The sequence below is a fragment of the Oryza sativa genome, chromosome 6 (genome assembly GCF_034140825.1).
Source record: "Oryza sativa Japonica Group chromosome 6, ASM3414082v1".
Classification (NCBI taxonomy): Eukaryota; Viridiplantae; Streptophyta; class Magnoliopsida; order Poales; family Poaceae; genus Oryza; species Oryza sativa.
Genome location: NC_089040.1, coordinates 22563014 through 22587278, shown reverse-complemented (window position 1 = coordinate 22587278; position 24265 = coordinate 22563014). Strand labels below are relative to the sequence as shown.

The following is a 24265-nucleotide window of genomic DNA, read 5'->3' as shown; positions in this document are numbered from 1 at the left end:
TCGCTGTCGCCCGAGCGGTTACCGGCAAAGCCGTGCGGCCGCAAGGACGATGATGGCGGGGCCTCTCACCGACCTTGCGTTCGGGCGGCCAGGGGAGCCGCCCATGGCGGCGGCGGCCCGCGCTGCTTCGGCCGGATCTGGCGGGGTGGCGGCTGGCGGCTGGCGGCGGGGACGGCAATGGCAATGGCCACGGGGATGGTGACAACGAAGGCAGGGGTGAGCTACGCCAGGCGGTGGTGGCTGAAGGTGACGGGGATGGCAACGACGACAGGGTGTGGTCCTCTGGTGCGAAGGCGGCGGCGGTGGAGTCTGCGACCTCGGGCATCACTGGATTCGCGTCGGCCGCCGCCAGATCTGAAGCTAGACGTGGGGGAGGAGGCAGTAGGCGGCGGGGATGCCGTGGTAGCGTGCGGATGGCGGCGGGAATGCATCCATGCAGGCGTCAGCGAGAGCAGAGAAGGCAGTGAGTAAGGTGGTCGGACGTGTCCCACGATGTGACTCGTTCATAGATAGTGGCGGTTGGCAATGAGGAAAAAACCAGAATAGTGAGAACAACAACAACGTGGTCCCGACAGAGAGAGGAACGACAACGGCGAGCTCTAGTGGTTACTTCAATTGATTCCTTAGAAGCTAGCTACTCTCGATCGTGGAAAAAATCGCTGCCACGAGTACACACATATTTATTTCCGTAAGATATACACTTGCATGATCATAATCCGTATATAGCTAGTAGTTTGCCCGTACTATTACTAGATAAAACTATAATATTCTCAAGGAGAAAATTTCTAACGAAGCAACATTAATTCCTCTCGTCAACTATACGTTACCGTTTCTCTCACCATCTTTGTCGCTGCATCATGCATCGATCAACTATTCTGTGCTGAATTAATTAACCAAGGTGACAGAAGCACTGCTCTTCTAGCTACTACTACTACTATATATACTGCATTGGGCTAGCTAGGGTTCTTGCCATCAGAGTACAGCCTATAATTAGCTAATACTAGCTACAAGATGCATTCCACTACGATAACATCCACTAGAACGTACTACTACAGGTTCCAACCAAATGATCAAAGTCCGGGTCGATTTGCACTGCAGTGCTATGCTACGACGACGCCCACGATACGATCATGTACTAACATGCCCTACGCTATTATGGGGAGATCTCAAGCATTCCCGTTTTCGTCATTCACATTAGGTAGAGCTCCTGCCCTTGTTTTGAGCAAGCGATCAAAAGGTAAAGATGGGCGAGTTATGGCAACAGATCAGGAAGAAGATGGGGCAACAGAGGAAGAAGATGCAAGGAAAGGCATCCCGTTTCTGCTTTCGTCCCAAGAAGAGAACATCGCCTCAGACATCCTGCAGGTTGATCTATATATAGCCCCTTCTAGGCCCTCCCCGCTCGTATTCCATTTAATTAGGCCTTTTTCTCTAAGAAATACTCCTAGATTTTAGGTGTGTTTAGTTCACGCTAAAATTAGAAGTTTGATTGAAATTAAAACGATGTGATGGAAAAGTTGGAAGTTTGTGTGTATATATAGGAAAGTTTTGATGTGATGGAAAAAATAAAAGTTTGAAGAAAAAGTTGGGAACTAAACCAGGCCTTTAAAAGAATTTCACGTGAATTGAACTGATTCCTAAATATATCCTACAAAATTCTTGCGCTTCAAACAAGCCTTTTTTTGGGGTGCCTTAGGCCCTGTATAGATGGGACTAAAACTTTTAAATCCCTATCACATCGGATGTCTGGACACTAATTATAAATATTAAACGTAGATTATTAAGGTGGTGTTTGGATCCAGGGACTTAACTTTAGTCCCTGTATTTAGACATTAATTTAGAGTATTAAATATAGACTATTTACGAAACAAATTACATAAATGAAACCTAATTCGCTTAACAATTTTTTAAGCCTAATTAATCTATAATTAGAGAATGTTTACTGTAGCATCACATAGGCTAATCATGGATTAATTAGGCTCAATAGATTCGTCTCGCGAATTAGTCCAAGATTATGGATGGGTTTTATTAATAGTCTACGTTTAATATTTATAATTAATTTTTAAACATCCGATGTGATAGGGACTTAAAAGTTTTAGTCCCATCTAAACAGGGTCTAATAAAACCCATCCATAATCTTGGACTAATTCACGAGACGAATCTTTTGAGCCTAATTAATCCATGATTAGCCTATGTGATGCTACATTAAACATTATCTAATTATAGATTAATTAGGCTTAAAAAATTTGTCTCGCGAATTAGCTTTCATTTATGTAATTAGTTTTGTAAGTAGTTTATATTTAACACTCTAAATTAGTGTCTAAATACAGGGACTAAAGTTAAGTCCCTGATCCAAACACCACCTTAGTACTGTCAGTATTGCTTGTGGCGTACGTCTCTGCTGGGGGAAAATCGTTAATAGGAAATGGAAGTTGAGGGGTGGTAAAGGTTGTTGTCTATTGTTTGGGTAGTGAGCGTGAAATTATGTTTTAGCAGGGATTAGGAATTAATAAAGTTTAATATATAGTAGCAAACTCACCTTTTTAATACATGGGTAGATACAAATAAATGGAAGGAAATTCTCCTGCTAAGAATAACGAACTCCTTATAATTCTTATCTCTACTAATACCAAGCAAGGGATGTGGAGAAAAATAAAACTCCCTCACAACCAATCCCTACCAAACTCCTAATCCACTTCTCGTGCCAAACAAGCTAACCGTTGGACAAATGTCCTAGCTAGTAAGGCCAGTCACAATGGGTGTTTCATTTGAGTGTCATGCGCATTTAATACAGTGACAAGTCAGCAAAAGAGCAATATTTGCATGAAATGGGTAGGAGAGAGAGTAAACTCGTTTCACCATGGTGACACGAGATAGCGCCGTTTCCCAGGTCGCTGAAACGGGGTGAAACAGCATTGAGAGTTCATCGTTTCACCTCCGGGATCCCGTGCGAGCGCTGCTCTTCGCCATCTTCGCGCGCATCGCCGGATTCTTCCCGCGCGAGTCCCCCATCTTCCCGCGCAGCACCTCCATGTTCCCGCCCCCAAAGCACTGGCTCGAAGCTTTTTTCCCCAATCTCACCTGCAACCCTAGCGCCAGACTCAGTCCCCATCGCCCCGTCCGTCCCATACCCTAGCGCAAGAACCACGAGCGGAGATTGCGGAGCTGGATCCACAAGTAGGTGGTGAATCCTGTCCATCTGCCGCCGTCCGCCGTCCAGCAGCCATGGATCCACAAGGAGGTGGTGGATCCCGTCTGAGCGCCGCCGGCAGAGGAGGGAATAAGCGTGGGGGCAAGCAGCTGGGCCTGAAGAGGTCGTCGGCGCCTGCTCCATCACCGGCAACAGCTCAGCCACCGCTGCCTGCAAGTTCCCCTCCTGAAGCTCCATCGCCGGCAACAGTTCAGCCGCCTACTCCATCGTCAAGTCCTGCTGTTGCTGCCCCCAGTTCATCCCCTGCTGTACCGATGTCAACCATGCCCCCATGGCCACCGCAAGGAGCAGGATGGGGCTCTGTACCCCCCAATTTTGCTTTTCTGCAAGGAAACCAACAAGGCCCAAGTTCATGGTATTTTCTCCTTGTCACAGATTATTCACTGTACACTATGATACATGATATGACTCTCTTCTTCATGCATTAGTAATTAGTTCCTGTTTATGCTCAATGAAATTTGTTAGAATCAGTATGTCAGTACATTGGTAATTTGATATATGCCTGAGTAATGAATAGAAAAAATGTAGTATTCAGTATGGATTGCAGTAATACTTTGTTAGTGAAAATTCAGTATTCAGTATGCAGTATGGATTGCGGCTTGTATAACAGAAATTGAAAGCAAAAGATTCAGTTTGCAATCTGGACAGTGTACTGTACAACATGTAATTCACATACGTAAAGCTTGTTAAATATCTCCTTGTCAGTACATTGGTAACAAATGCTTTGAGTGTAAATGCCAAGGGTATCATCCTAACATTGGTATATATTTTTAGCCTTCTGTATGGAATGCAGACATGGTCTTCTTTGCAACCACAGCAACAGCTTGCCCTACACTCTGTGCTGTCGTCATAGCTAACCAAATAACCTGTTAGTACTGATATATATGGTCTTCTTTGCAACCACAGCAACAGCTTGCCCTACATGGTCTTCTGTATGCTTGACTAAACTTGTTACTTGACATATATGCTTGACTGAACTTGTTGCTTGACTGAATTATTCCTTACACATACTGTAGTACTTGCTTGACTGAACTATGTCAGGATCTTATTAAAAAAAATCTATGTCAGCACTGCTACTATGTCAGGATCATCAGTATGATGCTTAAGTAACCTGTTAGTATGTCAGTACTTACTATGTCAGGATCATCTTCTGGAACTTACTATGTTTGATTTTCTTATGCTGCCATCGGTTTCAATTGGATTTGCTTCTTATGTTTTCAGGTTGTATCCTACAGAAGGCTTCGTAAATTTTCTCCAACAGAACTGTCTGCCGCAGCCACAAGAAGGTGAAAATTTTCACCTTGTTGGTCAGACTACCAACACAATGTCTACTCCACCACCAACACCCCAAGCTGCAGCTAACAATACAGTCCAAATTGATATTCATGAAGATGCAATCAATGATGCAAGTGCTAAAAAGAGAAGTTTGAGATATTGGACTCATGATGAGGAAGAGAGATTGGCTAGTGCTTGGTTGAATGCTTCTAAAGATCCCATTCATGGGAATGAAAAGAAAGGTGATACGTTTTGGAAAGAGGTTACTGATGAGTTCAACAGAAAAGGGAATGGGAAGCGTACAAGGGAAATAAATCAATTGAAGGTTCATTGGTCACGCCTCAAATCATCGATTGGAGAATTCAATGATTACTGGACTAAGGTAACTCAAATGAATACAAGCGGATATGACGATGACATGCTGGAGAAGGAGGCACAACAGATGTATGCAAATACATTTGGAAAGCCTTTTGCACTTGTGCATTGGTGGAAGATACTGAGAAAAGAGCCCAAGTGGTGTGCAATGATTGAGAAGGACAAAAACAAGGCTGAAGTGGTTGATATTCCAGATGAACAAAAGCGTCCCATTGGTAGAGAAGCAGCACAAGCCGAGCGCAATGGAAAACGCAAGAAGGACAGTATGTCAGAAGGAATTGTCATCCTAGGGGACAATATTGAAAAAATTATCAAAGTGACGCAAGATCGGAAGCTGGAGCGTGAGAAGGTCACTGAAGCACAGATTCACATTTCAAACGTAAATTTGAAGGCAGCAGAACAGCAAAAAGAAGCAAAGATGTTTGAGGTATACAATTCCCTGCTCACTCAAGATACAAGTAACATGTCTGAAGAACAGAAGGCTCGCCGAGACAAGGCATTACAAAAGCTGGAGGAAAAGTTATTTGCTGACTAAGGTTAGATATCTAATCTAATCTGAGCTGCACTATTATTTATAATAATTAAAGAATGCTGCAATATTTAGTTATATTGTCTGTATATCTGTGCTGCACTATGCAGTCAGCTGCATATCACGAATTTGTCAAATCTGAGCTGCATATCTGTGAATGGTGCAATATTTAGTTATATTAATTACCCAGTGTGAATGATGTATTGCTGTCAGTTTCACATATAGTATGAATGCTGCACTATGCAGTCAGTTTCACATGCAGTGTGAATGCTGCACTAGGCAGTCAGTTTCACATGCAGTGGGCGCCTATTTATGCAGAGTTTAGCCATCTCTCTACTCCTCTCAGAAACTCATTCCCTCTTTTCTCATACGAAGACCTCCTCCCTTTTATCTTTACTGTTTCTCTCTTCTTCAAAGATGTCTGAGCAAAATACTGATGGAAGTCAAGTTCCAGTGAACTTGTTGGATGAGTTCCTGGCTGAGGATGAGATCATAGATGATCTTCTCACTGAAGCCACGGTGGTAGTACAGTCCACTATAGAAGGTCTTCAAAACGAGGCTTCTGACCATCGACATCATCCGAGGAAGCACATCAAGAGGCCACGAGAGGAAGCACATCAGCAACTAGTGAATGATTACTTTTCAGAAAATCCTCTTTACCCTTCCAAAATTTTTCGTCGAAGATTTCGTATGTCTAGGCCACTTTTTCTTCGCATCGTTGAGGCATTAGGCCAGTGGTCAGTGTATTTCACACAAAGGGTGGATGCTGTTAATCGGAAAGGACTCAGTCCACTGCAAAAGTGTACTGCAGCTATTCGCCAGTTGGCTACTGGTAGTGGCGCAGATGAACTAGATGAATATCTGAAGATAGGAGAGACTACAGCAATGGAGGCAATGAAGAATTTTGTCAAAGGTCTTCAAGATGTGTTTGGTGAGAGGTATCTTAGGCGCCCCACCATGGAAGATACCGAACGGCTTCTCCAACTTGGTGAGAAACGTGGTTTTCCTGGAATGTTCGGCAGCATTGACTGCATGCACTGGCATTGGGAAAGATGCCCAGTAGCATGGAAGGGTCAGTTCACTCGTGGAGATCAGAAAGTGCCAACCCTGATTCTTGAGGCTGTGGCATCGCATGATCTTTGGATTTGGCATGCATTTTTTGGAGCAGCGGGTTCCAACAATGATATCAATGTATTGAACCAATCTACTGTATTTATCAAGGAGCTCAAAGGACAAGCTCCTAGAGTCCAGTACATGGTAAATGGGAATCAATACAATACTGGGTATTTTCTTGCTGATGGAATCTACCCTGAATGGGCAGTGTTTGTTAAGTCAATACGACTCCCAAACACTGAAAAGGAGAAATTGTATGCAGATATGCAAGAAGGGGCAAGAAAAGATATCGAGAGAGCCTTTGGTGTATTGCAGCGAAGATTTTGCATCTTAAAACGACCAGCTCGTCTATATGATCGAGGTGTACTGCGAGATGTTGTTCTAGCTTGCATCATACTTCACAATATGATAGTTGAAGATGAGAAGGAAACCAGAATTATTGAAGAAGATTTAGATCTAAATGTGCCTCCTAGTTCATCAACCGTTCAGGAACCTGAGTTCTCTCCTGAACAGAACACACCATTTGATAGAGTTTTAGAAAAAGATATTTCTATCCGAGATCGAGCGGCTCATAACCGACTTAAGAAAGATTTGGTGGAACACATTTGGAATAAGTTTGGTGGTGCTGCACATAGAACTGGAAATTGAGAATCAGTAAATGTAATTATTTTATTTTTCTTGTAATTTATATATCTATGGTCCACTTGTAAATTTCTGAATGCTCATCGCCATATTTTTTAATCTCTGCAGGTTCCAATCTATTTACAGGTTCCCTAAAAAAAAATCTATTTGCAGGTTCCAGTCTGTTGTCTTCACAATGTAAGTTCTGAGAATCAAATCACTATGTTTTTCTCTTTTTTGGTAGCTACAGGGTGTTAGAACATGTGTTATTTTCTTTACTATGCAATTGTGATCCTCCAATATTTATCTACTGCATGTGTAAACCTGTTTGTCATGTCTGAACTACTTTCATTTGTACAGGGTGAAAGAATCAATGAAATCTATGGGTGCATCGTCAATTTGCCTCCAGTTACCTGCTTGTCATCGTCATTTGTAGCTTAGTTCTGTCATATTTCACCTCGAGTTAACATCTATTCAGTTATCTAAACTTTGCTATGTAGTGAACTTGGTTGAATGGTCATTTAAATTTATCAAGTGAACAATCGTACCTATCTGTGCTGAATGCATGTATTTTGTTTTGTGTTCAAGTGGCTACACACGTTTGTGTTACATACGATCCCACTATGTGGCTGGAATTAAATGCCTTGAATTTGCATTGGAAACGCTAGAGTGAAACACAGCATTGAGAAGGTCTGTTTCATTGTACGTTTCAACTTGTTTCATCTTCGTTTCAGCTGATGTGGCGTCTGGGAAACAGTGTAATGAAACACTGCATTGTGAATGGCCTAACAGATCACGTTTAATCAAAATGGATAAGGTAGCTGCTTTTGGCCTTAAGGCCTGGTTTAGTTCTCAAAAAGTTTTCCCAAAAACATCACATAAGATCTTTAGACATATGTATGAAGCATTAAATATAGATTAAAAGAAAAACTAATTGCACAGTTTAGGGGGGAAATCGCGAGATGAATCTTTTGAGCCTAATTAGTCCATGATTAGCCATAAGTGCTACAGTAACCCACAATGTGCTAATGATGTATTGATTAGGCTCAAAAGATTTGTCTCGCGGTTTCTAGGCGAGTTATGAAATTAGTTTTTTTATTTGTGTCCGAAAACCCCTTCCGACAGCCAGTCAAACATCCGATGTGACACCCAAAAATTTTCTTTTCGCGAACTAAACAGGCCCTAACTTTGGTTATTGTGGTGGCTAAGATGGGTTATCATTGATCCCCACAAATTGCAAGAATGCTTATTCGTGGAGAAAGTTTTATATGCTACTCCCTCCGTTTCAGGTTATAAGACGTTTTGAATTTGATCAAAGTCAAACTACTTCAAATATGACTAAGTTTATGCATAAATATAGTAATATTTATAATACCAAATTAGTTTTATTAAATTAATAATTGAATATATTTTCATAAAAAAATTGTGTTGAGTTAAAAATATTATTATTTTTTCTACAAACTTAATCAAACATAAAGCAATTTAGCTTTGACCAAAGTGAAAACGTCTCATAACTTGAAACGGAGGAAGTACCTAGAATATACGGAAACAAAGAAATGGTCTTATATTTCAGAACATTGCACCTAGAGTATAATCTTGAAGGCTTTCTTTTTTTTTTTGAAAAATGATCTCATTATTTTGATATACAGGCTTAATAATCACAAGAAGTCGGTTTTAAGTTCATGGATTAAATCGCTCTAAATACTTTGTTTGTTTTATATAAAAATTTTACTGCGGACCATTTCTGCAGTGGTTCGGTAAAAATAATATTGAGTAGTTTTAGGATTTAATTTCACAAATTAATTTATCTTCCCTCAAAAGGTTGTTATATATTCATCCCTGTTAATTAGTATGACCTGTTTACTGCAGATTATATACGGATCTATAATCGCTTGACAGCTTAGAAACGGATATAAAGTAACTCAATAAAACAACACAGGAAGAGTAAAACACAGCATTTATTATCTTCTGTATGTTTTTTTTTGTTGGGCCATAGGGCAATATAATGCTATATAAGTACTGTAGATCATCTCAACACTGCATAGTAAAGTACTAAAATTTACAACAAAAATAAATGTGCAACTTCCCACCTTCTCAAAATGGCCTATAAAAATATCATTTTAAGATGGGAATTCCAGTACTCGATCTTTTAGTTGGGTCACTTGATCACCCCTAACATGTATTAAAAAAAAAGTTATTTTAGTGGATCGGAACTCACACAAAAGGGTTGCTTCAATAGTTCAATAATGCTCACGAACTAATTCAGCAAAAAAAAAAATGATGTGATGCGGCTTAATTTGATCACAAATTACATATTCACGTCAAAAAGAATAAAGTGTCATAGGAATAATGTGTCTCTATGAAAAAAAAAAAGACATAAGATGTTTACATGTCACCATAAAATGTCTATATATGTATATACCATTTCCAAGTTTTTGGCCTTCCAAATGCCAATAGACCGGTTTGTTTTTAGACTATGCTCTAGTTTTCAAAAGACCATTATGGGGCCACCAAGTAGGTGCGAAAATGCCTGTAAATTTTCAACTTCTAATATTTCTGTATTATAGGCAAGCAACCTTTTTCCATCGCATGCTATCCCAAACCAATTGCGTAGAGTAAATTGTATCGGTGGTGCACGGACTTATCAGGTGGATGTAATATAGTACATAAACATGTAAAATGTTTAGTTTGGTACATGAATTTGTCAGGTGCGTACGAACCAAGGCAAAAGAAAACAATAAAAGGCTAATCCTGCTGATTTAAGTACTAATTACAATGCTACATAAACACATATGTGAGAAGAACAATACATACATATACAATTATTCAGTAAAAGGTATAATAAGGCCTAAAAATTGCACGAAGAAAGATATAAAAAACCGACAAATAATGCAAAGGGTGAGACAAACAATATTAAAGCACAAATCAAGTTTACAAATATTTTACAAATATAGCATGTCTCATGTCCACCTCGTGGGTACACACGTCGCATATTCTAATAGGTGTCTAACTTAATAAAATTGACTATGACGCATCCTTTTGGCCTTGTTTCGTACACATTAGATAAGTTCATGTACCAAAATGAGTATTGTACAAGTTCGTACTGTAGTGCTTGTTGGGGGAGCTTAAAATTCTGAGAAGCAGCTAGTTGGTAGCCAGCTTCTGAGAATCTGGAAAAGCTGGGCTTTCCAGCTTCTGACTTCTAGTTCATTTTCTGGAGTCTACAACTACAGCTTCTCAGAATCTAGATCAAAAGCTGAACTGTTTGGGGGAGCTTTTGATTTTGGAAGAAGCTGTAGTAGTTAGAAGCTCCCCTAAATAGGCCCTAAAGTTTGTATACCGCTAATGCAATTTAGTCAATTGCATATATCCTAGGGAAAAGTATATATGTTGGAAACCACGAGTGAGAACATGGAAACCTTTTTATAGAAGTTTCAAAAAGTTCAAAAAAGTAGGTAATTTGTAAATAAACAATCCTACAAAGTTAAATGCATAAACTCAACTTTGTAAATGAGATATGAAATCAAAAAATCACAGATGAATAACACTTAGCTTTATTTTCTCCTATGTTTCTCATTTTTGAATCTCAAAAGTAAAGTTGAGTTTATCTTTGGAACTTTGCATGGTTGGCTATTTTTGAGATTTGTTCTAAAAAAATTTGACAACTTTTATATCATTGTTTGAGATATTCAAATTGAGAAACATATATAGGAGAAAAGGACAAAAAAAACAGGAACAATGTTCTTCCTCTGTGATTTGTTAATTTTATGTCTTATTGACGAAGCTGAGTTTTTTCATTCAACTTTGTAGGGTTGTTTATTCATGTGTTACCAACATATATGCGATTATTTTTGAGATTTTCTTAGTACTTCTGTAAAAAAGTTTTCAATTTTACAATTAAGATGTGGTTTTCACCGTATACTAGCTAAATGTTTATGCATCGCTACATATAGATAAAAGGAGAATTTCATAATATTGCCTAAAATAAGCAATAATATATTTTCCATGAAATGTATAAGCTACCAACCTTTTTCTGTAGGGAATACCCAATTTAATTTAATTTTATATTGCCTATTCACTTAGATTTAGTTGTTATGTAATATTAAGGAGTTCAAGGGGCTAATATGTAAAATCTATAATGAAAGTAGGTGAGATGTAGAATCCCTGCCATTATCATTAGTCATATATACTTTCCCACGTATATGCATGTGTCAAAAAATAAAAGATGTATTCTATGTTTGCCCTGCACATGTAGATGTATTTTATTTATCTATATTTTATCTTTATTCAGCTGATAGGATGGACACCACTGATAGAAATGAAGAAGATTAATGCTAGCAGAAGGGCTGCGGGAGTTCGTTTGGTCGGGAAGATGGAAACATACCAACCTCTTTGTTCAGTCAAAGACAGGACTGCCCTTGGGTTTGTGAATATATCCAACACTTTTAGATTAAACTATCAGGAAATTGCATATTAATATTTCAGTATCTATATATTTAACAAAGATACATTCTACTCCATTGATCTATTTCATTGGGTCACTTAATGGACTAAACTATTTTTGGCTCATCTTACCCTTAAATTTTTAAAAATGGTTCAGTTTATTGCTTAACAGTATTTTTTTTCAAGTCATGTTCTAAGACGACTCTTTTTTAAACAATGGATGACACCATTATCAAAGTTAAAAAAATATCATTTTATATGATTGCTTACTTGAACTTAATTTTGTTGTTTAAATCAATCTTAGTTGTTTCCCATATGTAAATAATGATAAAATATTTAAAAATGTTGAGAGATAAGTTGTTATACATCTATTTAATTCTATCAATTTTAGTGCAGAAATATGACAGATAACAAAAAGAAAAATATCACGATGAGTAAACTGAATTGTTTTCAATAGATCATGATATAAAGTGACCTGTAAAATAGAATAAGGGGTTAAGTGCTCCAGCAAAACATATAGTTCGGAAGAGTTAAGTAAGACTTTTTTATCACCTTTAACCAAAGTACATAGACTTAAAAGCATTTGCACCTCTGACTTACAAAAGCAAAGCCATGCGAGATAGAAACTGCGGACAACTGCAGAAAATTACTGTTGTTGCGAAATGTTGTTAAAATGTTGACTATTTTCTACTGTAGAAAATCTACCGTACCAATTGATTTGATCCATTCGCTGCAGGAACTAGATCCTCTGACTTAGGAAAAGCTATTAGGCCCTGTATAGATGGGACTAAAACTTTTAAATCCCTGTCATATCGGATGTCTGGACACTAATTATAAATATTAAACGTAGACTATTAATAAAGCCCATCCATAATCTTGGACTAATTCACGAGACGAATCTTTTGAGCCTAATTAATCCATGATTAGCCTATGTGATGCTACAGTAAACATTCTCTAATTATGGATTAATTAGGCTTAAAAAATTTGTCTCGCGGATTAGCTTTCATTTTTGTAATTAATTTTGTAAGTAGTCTATATTTAATACTCTAAATTAGTGTCTAAATACATGGACTAAAGTTAAGTCCCTGGATCCAAACACCACCTAAGTCAGAGAACAGTAGCACATCGATCTGCTGTCCACCAAGTATTTCTGAAATAGCTCAGAGATTGTAACAAATACTTTTGGCCTCTCATCTATCTCAAATAAAAATAAAAACTTTTAACTAAAACTTGTAGGTCTCATCAAGAGCTGTAACATGCATATAAAATTTGTCTTCATGCACTACTGCAAGAACAACCATAGGTGTCAATTGAGAACTGGCAATAGGTGTTGGTTTCCCAGTCAGCACCAATTTATCGGCACCTATGCAAGAGATTATAGATGCCGGTTTTAGAACTGACACATGTAAAGATTATAGGTGCATGTTCTTAACTATAATAAGCGGCACCTATGAGGTACACGCGGGACAAAAAAGAAGGCTCGATTTGAGCCGATGCATCGAGGTTCTCCTGTTGCCCCAAATCCAAATCTCACATCTCACAATCCTCAAATCACCAAATCAAACAAGAAGGATTCCTGTACGAACAACAATTAAGATAAAATAAAGAATTGACGCCGAAAAGGACACCAGAGTCGTTCCTAGCCGCTCAGCCGACCGCCGCCTTGCCTTGCTCTTCCCTCCCCTGTCCCTTGGCTGCATGCACTACTGCACTCGTACTCTATAGATTTCTCGTTTGGCGACGAGTGGTAATGGGCACGGCGGCGGCAACAGCAACAGCAGCAGGTGAAGACAATGACGAGGCCAAGGAGACGTACTGCAGAAGTAGGTAGGAGGAGGCGGATGCGGTGGGTGGGAGTGGGGCGGCAGGGAGCAGTTGAAGAAGATCCATCGGCCCCCAACCTCCACGTCGGCTAGATCTAGTGGCCCACACCTCCACACCGGCGGCCATAGAGGAGAAGTGGAGGGGTTTTGTAGTAGCGATGTAACTTCGTATGAAGGAGTGATGATTTTTTTTATGAAATAGTATTGCTCCCATTTCTATATGAAGGTTCTCTTAAGAAACTGCAATTAAAAAACAAATTTTGTACTCCTTTTCTTAAGAGAACAACCAGCAAGAATCGTTTTTCATTGGCACTTTTCTTAAAAAACAATGATTTTCACAAGTCCTTTCTTATGAATAACATCTCAAAGTAGTGACAGTTATTGAGGGGTGAAAGGGTAAAACAACACCTTAGAAATGTTTATATTTGTGTCTATTTGTAGGAATGTATGCATTTCTAAACGGATGGGGTAGACACCATGTTTGATAAACCCTGAGCTCCACTCGAGACACTCACGGCTATGATTGGCCTGATCTTTCGGTGAATTGAAGATAACTACGATTTGGGAGAAATGTTGACGACCTGACTACACCCATACGAGACGTTGTTGTGTTGTGCCTTAACGATTGATACACCTCTCCGTGGGTTGTTGATCTTGCCGGTGCAGATCAACCTTATCCCCACAAGCAAATCAAAGAAACGAGCAAGACCAAGATAAATCAATCTAAATTGCAAATATAAATTGAATACAAATGAAAAGTTGGGGTTCCGTAATGAGCAAACCGGTGATCTAACCAATCACGGATTACACGACAAAGTAGCGGAGCTAAACTTTAATCTAAACAAAACCCAAGAAACCCTGAAGGGACCTATCTATTTAAGGAGGTGGGAGGACGACCAAGGGGTCTTTAGGGTCGTGCTCCGCCTGGTTGGGGCGCACCCCACATGAGTCCCACTTGGGCCTGGTCCCAGATGAAGTTACAAGCCCATAGACCCATTCTTGGTGATGCAATACATTGTTTCTGTGATTGTGGATGACTGGGATGAAATTTGGTGATGAGGCCAGATCTGTTGGAAAGAGAATTCCAAGATGTTTCTATCAAATACTCATAGACCCAAAATGGAGCACGTATGTACACTTGGCAGCCGTTTAAAATCAACACGGTAGCAGGTGGCTGAATTAGAATCTAAAACTTGGTCAAATGATCTTGATATGAGCAACGGTTGTATTAATAGTTTGCATGGTCACATCAATGTTATACGACACCTTGTTGAAATAATATACAATTTCTCTAGAAAATATATATGTAGTGTAAACTACATATATAGTAGAAACAGCTGAAAACAGCCGTTAGATCGTAAAATAGATGTATGAGATTTGGAATAAAAGTTTTACTTTTGATGTCGTCGACAAATCTCATATATCCATTTTTTTATCTAACGGTACTTTCTAAGTCTCCTCTGTATGTGATTTGCACGGTACATTTTCACTAGCTGCTCGGGCTAGTACAGTGCATCTTTAAGTACCATATAAGAAATTTGTATGCGTGGACTTCGGATGTTTGTTGTACATTCAGACCCTTTTTTTCTATATTTGCTCTGCAGTATGATAGAAGATGCTGAAAAGAGGGGCTCGATTTCACCCGGAGATACACTAATCGAGGCAACAAGTGGTAACCTTGGGATTGGTTTGGCCGCTGTTGCTATTCAGAAAGGTTACAAATTTATTGCTGTAATCCCTAATAGCTATCCACCTGATAAGCAGAAGTTAATAAAGTATTTGGGCGCCGAAGTAAGAATAACTGGTAAGTGTTAAATACGTACATATACATGCTTGCAGTATGACGATCACTACGGCTGGTTGGTACCTTTCTGCCTGTGCCTTAGCTACATCAAAACTTTTCTAGATCATATTATTATCTTTTACTAGATAAATACATGTGCTTTGTTATGGATAGATATGAATTATACATGACCTAGCATTATTTGGAACAATTGATTGTAAGGTTTTTAGAACAATTCATCCCTATAGATGTCTTTGCATGATGAACTTGTATTTTAAAGATGAAATAATGTTGAACCAATATATATGACTATTTGTAATATAAAAGGAGTAGTTAGTAAAACAAATTAAATAGAGTTTGTGAAGATGGTAGATTAACCACCACCACCATTACATTCTTTTTAGAATAATATAGATATAGATAATGGTGGTGTGATCCTTTCGAGGTTGCTCCATTTCTTAAAAACAACAACAACAACTACCTCTAGCCACAAATAAATGATATTTTAGAGAGTAATTTAGTCACCAAGACATTGTTTTAATTGTTAATTACTAGTATAAAATCTATAAAAAATATAGCAAAGTCATAATATTTTAGAACTACTAAAGACAAATTTAATCAATGCAACAGGACCTGCTTAGGAGGTCTTTACCTAGCACAGGTATTTACACCTAATTAATCCCATGTTTATAAAGATTTTGGGGAGTTTAAAAAGCATGGCACGTAAATGTTGACATTGGATCAACAAGGGTGTTTACAAATCTCTATAAATATTTTAGTTTAAACCTAGCCATACCATTTTCAAAAGTTAAATCGAAATATTTTCCCAGAGATATTGATCGATGATCAAAGTTCAAATGTATTCACTGCATGTATTACAAAATATCATTATTTGTCTAATTACCAAAACAAACACTAAAATAAATGACAAAAACTGAAATGAGTTGACCCACAACTATCCTTCTAGCTGATTATCTATATATGTCGAGCTTTACTATATGCCTAGCAAGTGGGGGTTGAAATTCCTTTCATTCCAGATACTTGCAGCATCATTCCCAAACTGTCGAAGGATGGTTTCAACCATCTCTTCTACGGGGGATTAAGGAGATAAAAAGAGATACATACTAAACACAATATATGCCATAAACAAACTAATATTTTTTAATTAGAAATCTGATCTATATAAACATTAAATTGTTCACTTATTTAAGCATCCCACCTTGTATGACTACATCAAATACAGTCCACACACACCTCAACAAACAATATAAGATTCAAGCAAGTAAAACAAGTAGAAAAACAACATAAGATTCTAAAGCAAACACCTCAACAAACATACAGTTATCAACTGTAGGACTCTTGCAACAACTAAGTTGATGTTCAAATCGGCAGAATCTGTGGGATTGATGGGTACAGTACCATCATCACCACCTCTCCTCGCGGATCGTTTGTTGTAAGCAGACACTGATACTACTACAAAATGGCAAAACACCAATCCTTAGTGTCTAACGGTTTTATAAGTCAATTTTTGAGATTTAGCTTTGAAGCCATAATCCATTATCAGTGGCTTGCACTAATCTCTTATGATTCATGAACAAGGATAGTTGGAGATTAATGAGGATGTGAATGGTCAAATATATATATATAATACACATCCCATACTAGACAATATAGTTGGCCATGTGGGCCGCCCGGCACGGCACGGCCCAGGCCCGGCCGTGCCTGGGCCGAGGCTTGTCGGGCCGACACGGCCCGACCGACGCACCGGGCCGTGCCGTGCCAGCCCACGTGCCGCACTCACGGCCCAGGCACGGCCCAACACGCCTCGGGCCGTGCCGGGCCGGCCCGAAGGCACGATGGGCCGTCGTGCTTTTCCTCACAATAAGTCTAAATTTCCTCCCTCCTATTGGGCTGTGACATATGTACAGCTACAAAAAGTCTATTTTACCTCCCTCTTCTTTGGGCTGGGGTATATAAATAGCTAAAATAAGTCTATTTAAGGTCCCTATTCTTTAGACAGTTACATTTATATGTCTATTTTTAGTCCCCATACTTTATGTACCGGGCCTGGCCTGCCGGCCCATCGTGCCGGGCCGGCCCGACCATGCCGGGCCAGCCCAGCGTGCCGGTGGGGAGGCCCAGGCACGGCCCGACGGTCGGGCCGGGCCAGCACGGGCCCGACCCAAGTCGGGCCGTGCCGTGCTTGGGCCGGGCCAAAAAGGCGTGCCGTGGGCCGGGCCTTCGGGCCTCGGGCCTTATGGCCAACTATACTAGACAAGAAAGATCGGTCTCTCAGATCGATGGTATAGCTACGTAGTCTTGCGCAAAGATCTAGACATGACCATTTAAAGCACCTAACAAATAGCTTGATCTTAATGACGAATCATTACACATTGATTTTACCCTCTATTCTCACCAAGTTTAATAGTAGAGTTAACTATGAGCTTATAGCTCATATTAAAGTTAACATGTATAATAGATAAGCTATAAGTTTATCAATATCTTTTTCTTTTCTCTCTGTCTCTCACCTATGCATTTAATGTTTCATCTTGAAGTATGTGAATAGCTTGCTCTTGCATGAGAGCTTTTAAATTCTTTCTCCTCCACATAACCTTATAGTTGGCTTATAGTGTATTAAACTTGCTCTAAGGTTGTATCAATTAACCGATAAGATAGCTCTTACAAACATTTGGATATTTTCTTTGTAGGAGTACGAAAAGCTTAAAACATTTCTTACATATACCAGCTAAAGTTGAGCATGTTTTTGGTTGCATTGATCGTATGGACTTCTCTTTTCAATTTTATGCAGAAGGTCCATATAGGAATATGGAGAAAAAGGTGGAGGAACTTAAAAAAAGTATAAAAAATTCTTATAATCTTGATCAGATGGTCAATGAAGCAAACGTAGAGGCACATTATAAGTGGACAGGTATTCCCTTCGAAAACCTACTCCTTTTATTCACAGTACGTTGTAGTTGTGGTTTTTTGCTTAGTTTTTCTAATTAATTGTGTATTGTAAGGCTTAGTCCCATTTCTCCTAAAATAAGACACCTTCTTCTTATAAAAAATACGTCGGCAACGACTGGCCTAAAAAAATTTATGATTGGATTATAAAAATATTACAACACAAATTCGATAGTAATAAGATATATATATAACACAAACAACAAAACAACCGCAAACTGATGGTTATATCTCTCTTTTGGAAACAGGACCTGAAATTTGGAAAGATACAGCAGGCAAAGTGGATATTTTTGTGACGTCTGTCGGTTCAGGGGGCACATTAGCAGGAGTAGGAAAGTACCTAAAGGAGAAAAACCAATCTATAAGGATAGTCGCCGTGGAACCTGCGGAAAGCCCCGTACTGTCAGGTAATTCTATGTACGCATAGATAACATATTTTTTTCTCTCCCCTTTCTAGTAATATATAAATAAATGGCATTTACCCTAATACAAAATCACCACAACTAAGTAGCAGTTTAATTTGGCTCTGTTTAGGTGGCAAAGCCAGCAAGCACAGGATCCAGGGCATAGGGGTGGGTTTTGAAACAGAAATTTTGAAGGCACATAAACCTATTATTACCTATGAAGTGAAGACAATATATAGTGAGGATGCCATAACAAAAGCGAGGATGCTGGCCAGGGAGGAGGGGTTGCTTGTTGGTATTTCTGCTGGCGCAAATATAGCTGTTTGCTTGGAGGTAAATGCTCCCGATCAACTCTGTTCTTTTTTACTTGTCTTTTATTATGTCGGCATGGTCTCCAATATGTGAAGTTACTTCTCTATATGTGTGAAGTTACTTCTCTTTTTTTTACTATATGGTCTCCAATGTGTGAAGTTACTTCTCTACATGTTTCATTGGAGGTAAATGCTCCCGATCAACTCTGTTCCTTTTTACTTCTCTTTTATTACATATACCAGCTAAAGTTTGCACCAACGATGATGTTTCTTATTTCCCCTAATGAAGGATGCTCCCAATCAACGTTACACTCCTAATTTTACTTACCAATACATACCTTATATTATTTGTAATAATATGATCAACACTCCCCTGTTCTAAATTATTTGTCGTTTTAGTTTTGTACTAAATCATGTGTTCCAAAGTTTAGCAATTAGTTTCTAAAAATTCATATAGTTGAACAACATGTGAGCTATATACTAGTATGAAAGTATTTCTTATGGTAAGTTCAAAAATATGAATATTATGATGATAAACTATATAAATTCTAGAAAATAAAAGTCAAAGTTAGAAATATTTGACTTCATACAAAGCTAAGACAATAAATAACTTGAAACAGATATGGAGTAAATAAAACTGTTCATGTGGACCATGCGTCCATGCCTATCTATGTACTACTTGTGGATCGATCTTATGAATATTCGTGGATGACACAGCTTGCGGCGAAAGAGGAGAACAAGGGGAAGATGATCGTCACCATGCTCCCAAGCGGCGCCGACAGATACCTAAGCTCCGATCTCTTCAAGTACTGATCGATCGATGACCGTTGGATATGCAAGAGATCGTCAAGTCTTGCTCGGTTCAGATTTGCTTCTTGATGTGTATGCGACAGAGCATGTACATACGTGTTCCCGTGAATGTATCTTAATAATAAAAATGATTTACATGTTTGGCTTCCATCATAAGAGGGTAGCTAGCCCACGAGATACCGTGGAAAAGTAAAGTCACAGGACAATTTTAATGTGTGATTAATTAGCGTACACCATGTTGTACCATAGGTACCAGGTATCAAGGTACGGGGTACTAGGCATCACAAGTACTAGGTGCTAGGTATCACAAGTATCAGGTACCAGGTATCAGGTGTCAGGTATCACAGATATCAAGTACCAGGTGTCACAGGTATCAGGCACCACGTACCAGGTATCATAGGTACCAGGTGCCAGGTATTACAAGTATCGGGTACCAGCTGTCACAGGTACCAGATATCATACATCTGGTACCATATTGGTATCAGTTGGTATCAGCATGGCGGCGGAGAAGAACACGAACAATACTCAAAAAGAGAAAGAAAAATATAATCTATGTTACATAATATCATTGTGTCAATGTAATTTTTTTTCTTTTTTTTCTCGAAAACGCAAGTGAATTGCATTTCATTTCATTAAGGGGAAGAAAAATGAAGGAAAAAAAATACAAAGTAGGAGATACCAAATCCCTCCTACACACCCATACCCCAGCCAACCTCGGCCAATTAGGTGCCTAGGTTTGCCGAACCACTAAGAAACTTTTGGAGGGCAGACGCCCCCGCTAAACACCAAAGGTTACCCTCATTCTCAACCACCCGCAAGACCGTCTCAACATTAGGACTAGTGCCATTGAAAACAGTCATTGCGATGCTTCCAAATCTCCCAAGCCACTAAGATAACCAAGGAGTTGAGCCCTTTCCACACGTCCTTTGGCCGGTATTTTGTAGATTGGCTCCACCACCTCAAAAAAAACGATCGGTTGAAGGTTGAGGCACTATACCAGAGATCCCTAGCTTCAAGAACAGAACTGTCCACACTTGGCGGGAAAAGACACAAGAGATCAAAATGTGTTGGATGGATTCTTCACTTTATCACAAAGGGGACAGGCCGCGGGGTGCTGCAGTCCGTGCTTCGCAAGCCTGTCGGCTGTCCAACATCTATTATTGACGGCCAACCAGAGGAAGAACTTACAGCAAAGAGGAGCCCAACTCTTCCAAATGCGTTTCCAAGGAGCAAACTTGATCGATCCCAGGAAATAAGCTTCATAGGTAGATTTACAAGTATACATGCCATCACCAAACATGCTGGTCTTGTACATCTTGTAGCAGAACCACCTCATCAACCAAAGACCAAATGGTCAAGTACTCATAAAGGACCTGAACAGATAGTCCCCCATGTATGTCAGCCACCCATCTTTTGTTTTCCAAAGCCCGCGCCACTATGTCAGCCACCCATCTTGGAGATCAAGGCAAAGAGATTAGGGGCCAGCTCTGCTACTGTTTTACCTTGCAGCCACCTATCACTCCAAAACATGGTATTTTCTCCATTTCCAACCACAATTTTGATAGCCACATTGAAAAGAGAATGGACATTCTGAGGCACATGAATAGACAAACCGGCCCAAGGCCTGGCAAAATCAGTTTTTTGAAGCCATCACCATCTCATGCGTAGTGCCCATTCCATCTTTTCAAGGTTAAGGATACCAAGGCCTCCATAGGACAAAGGCTGACACACGATCCCAAGATATCAAGCAATTTCCTCCATTAGTATTTCTCTTCCCTTCCATAGGAAGCCGTGGCACCTTTTATCTATAGCCTTGACCACCCACTTAGGAAGATCCAACGCCATCATTGCATAAATAGGAATAGCCGAGAGGACCACCCTAACTGTTATAAGCCGACCTGCCTTGTTCATTAAAGAGGCTTTCCAACTCGGTAAATTATCTGCCACTTTGTCCACAGAGGGCAACAAATCTGTCTTGGTTTTCGGATTGTAAGTGGAAGTCCGAGATAAGAACAAGGGAAATTGTTTACTTCACAAAACAACTCATTATATATCACTTCCAGATCATCTTCCAAGCAGTGAATAGGAGTGCATGAGCTCTTTGTCATATTGGTCCTTAGACCAAAAATTTGACCAAAAAACTCCAAAATCTGCTTGATAAGAGATAGGTCCCCGCTTGTAGGACGCAAGAACATGACCACATCATCCGCATACAGAGAAACCCGGTGTGCTGTCTGCGGGACAGCAAGAGGTTCCAGTAGATTTCCATGATCCGCATGCACTGCAACTGAATTCAGCACGTCCATAACCAAGATAAAAAGCATAGCAGACAAGGGGTCACCTTGCCGGAGGCCTCTACAATGAGCAATTTCCTTGCCGGGCTCTCCATTGACCAAAACTCTTGTGGAGGAGGTTGACAGCAAAAGGCAAAGCAAATTACACCATCGTCTCCCAAAACCCAAATGGCACAAAACTTCAAGAAGAAAGGATCAGTCGACCGAATCAAAAGCCATCGAAATATCAAGTTTAAGCATAACATGGGCTTCTTTCTTACTGTCCAGCCTTCTAGCCATTTGTTGGACAAGCAAAAAAAAAGTGCCAATGTAATTTACATGACTCATACTAAATCTCAAAGTGTCTCACTCAAGAAAAAAAACAAAGCAAGAAAAAGGATAAAACGAAAAATTAAAAACAAGTCACTGAGATGACCATGGTATATAGAAGATGCAAGTCAAGCCTACAAAGGTGCATGCCCGAAGTGATTCACAAGGTCCAAGTGCCCAACCAGTGTATCTGGAGTCCTTGTGCTGGAGGAAGGACACACGAGCGTGGATAAGTGGTGGTGTATAACCCTGCCACGTTCGTTTCCACTACTAGCAGTGGATGAAATTTTGGATTTTTCGTGGCACGTTTTTCAAACTGCTAAACGGTGTGTTTCGTGTAAAAAAAATTCTGTATGAAAGTTGTTCTAAAATATCATATTAATCCATTTTTCAAGTTTGTAATAATTAAAACTCAATTAATCACACGTTATTACCACCTCGTTTTACGTGAAACACTTAATCTTCATCTTCATCTTCATTTTTAGGAGTCGTGCCGTATGCGTGTACAATCGTTTTGATGGAAATAACATAGACCTTTTAAGTCATCCCGTTCCTACGGGATGTCGTTATCTAGATTTTCTGTTCGAGATTTAACCAAAATCGGCTGTTCACTGTCCACAAGCATCCGTCTGTGGTTCAAAACTGCCATTCTCTGCAGAATCGTCGTCAGCGTGTTTAAATTTACAAATCAGCAAAAGATCCCCTCTAATTTGGACGTGGAACAACAGATTTTATACATCTGACGCGGGGGCATTGAGCCCTGGAGTTTAGCGTAGTTGTGGATTTCACCGGAAAATTCCATTGAATCTCAAGATCGTCTTCTCCATCCATGGAGCTACCAGCCATGCCATATTTATATACAAAACCGGAAGGGTATCGGTCTTGATTCTATCTGGAAACGAACCCTCTAGGGCAGTAGCAGTGCAAGCACCTCATTTGAGTAACCTTATACGCCACGTAGGACAAATACACATCGAATCCACTACTCCCACAGTACAAAATACTTTCACGGGAACCCAATCCAACCACCCCCAACTTTCACCGGCCTTCTCTCTCCCACTTTCCCCTTTACCCTTTCCCACTTTCACGCCCCACTTTCCCCTTTCACATCCAATCGATGACAAGGACGATTCGATGATGGCGGCGACATGGCTGCGACCCCGGATCTCCTCGGGGCCACATAGCGGCGGTGTCTTCGAGGCCTAGTGAAGAAGCGGCGGTGAGAGGACGGCAGCGGCAGCTTGGATCTGGAGCCGACGGCGGGAGGACTACGAGCTCTCCCCTCCTCCCTCCGCTGGCGCCGGCTCCCTATGCGGAAGAAGCAGCCAGCGAGGGCGGTGCCCGCTCTGGTCGGCCCCGCCGCCGTCGTCGTCGACGTCGCCAACCGTTCCCCCGACCCCTATGGCGCCGACCTCTCCCCGCCCCCGCGCCTGCGCCCAAGTCAATGGAGTTACTGCTGCTGCTGCACGGCTCGGGGATCTCCGCGCCGGCAGCGTCAGCGGAGGGAGCTCCCCTCCTCCCTCCGTCGTTGCCGCCCTCCTCTCCTCCCTCCGTCGGCTCTCCCCTCCTCCCTTCGCCGGCGAGAGGACGGAGACGATGACGATGCCGCCGGGTAGCGACTCTCCTCTCCTCCTTGTCCGTCTCGATCTGGTCGGATTCGGAGCAGCGGTGCTGCGGTGGTTGAGGAGGCCGAGGCGGTGGCGTGGATCCGGAGCGGCGAGGGTCAAGGAGGCCGAGGTGGATTGGTCTCTCTTCTCCTCCCTTGGCGGTGAATGTGGAGAAAGAGGAGGAGGCAAGGTCGCGCCGAATCGAAGCAATGACTTTCATAGTGCGAGTTTCCTTCGCCACGCACCCTCCTTGCACCGAGAAAACGCGTCTCCCAGTTAGGGCGCGAGCGGCCGGGCGAAGGTGTGGGTCTCGGCGCCATGTACGCGTGAATCCGAGCTGGCGCAGTAGGTAACTCCTCCATGTAGGAGCACTGTGAAGGACCTTAACTTGGG

The 24265-nt window shown here is 40.6% G+C and overlaps 2 protein-coding genes across 3 annotated transcripts; both read left to right on the top strand.

Annotated features, from left to right (window-relative positions):
- The first annotated feature begins 1000 nt into the window (after positions 1-1000).
- LOC107277031 (cysteine synthase) lies at positions 1001-20185 on the top strand. Its single transcript, XM_066311545.1, has 7 exons — positions 1001-1365; positions 11416-11546; positions 14995-15194; positions 17983-18102; positions 18386-18544; positions 18672-18874; positions 19570-20185. The coding sequence occupies exons 1-7, from the start codon at positions 1012-1014 to the stop codon at positions 19663-19665; spliced, it is 1263 nt and encodes a 420-aa protein (XP_066167642.1). The 5' UTR covers positions 1001-1011; the 3' UTR covers positions 19666-20185.
- LOC136351127 (glutathione S-transferase T3-like) lies at positions 3074-7705 on the top strand. Of its 2 annotated transcripts, XM_066311244.1 has the most exons (4): positions 3074-3566; positions 4433-5397; positions 7254-7322; positions 7485-7705. In XM_066311244.1, the coding sequence occupies exons 1-2, from the start codon at positions 3226-3228 to the stop codon at positions 5394-5396; spliced, it is 1305 nt and encodes a 434-aa protein (XP_066167341.1). In that variant the 5' UTR covers positions 3074-3225; the 3' UTR covers position 5397; positions 7254-7322; positions 7485-7705. The 2 variants fall into 2 exon arrangements, with proteins under 2 accessions (XP_066167341.1, XP_066167340.1); XM_066311243.1 differs by lacking the exons at positions 3074-3566; positions 4433-5397 and adding an exon at positions 5565-7163 and having other exon boundaries at positions 7485-7675.
- Positions 20186-24265: the final 4080 nt, after the last annotated feature.

Coding starts and splice junctions, on each gene's coding strand:
- LOC107277031 (XM_066311545.1), top strand. CDS start 1,012: ATGCATTCCACTACGATAACATCCACTAGAACGTACTACTACAGGTTC. Junction 11,547..14,994: donor AAAGACAGGACTGCCCTTGG/GTTTGTGAATAT, acceptor TTTGCTCTGCAG/TATGATAGAAGATGCTGAAA. Junction 18,545..18,671: donor GGAAAGCCCCGTACTGTCAG/GTAATTCTATGT, acceptor GGCTCTGTTTAG/GTGGCAAAGCCAGCAAGCAC.
- LOC136351127 (XM_066311243.1), top strand. CDS start 5,703: ATGCAGAGTTTAGCCATCTCTCTACTCCTCTCAGAAACTCATTCCCTC.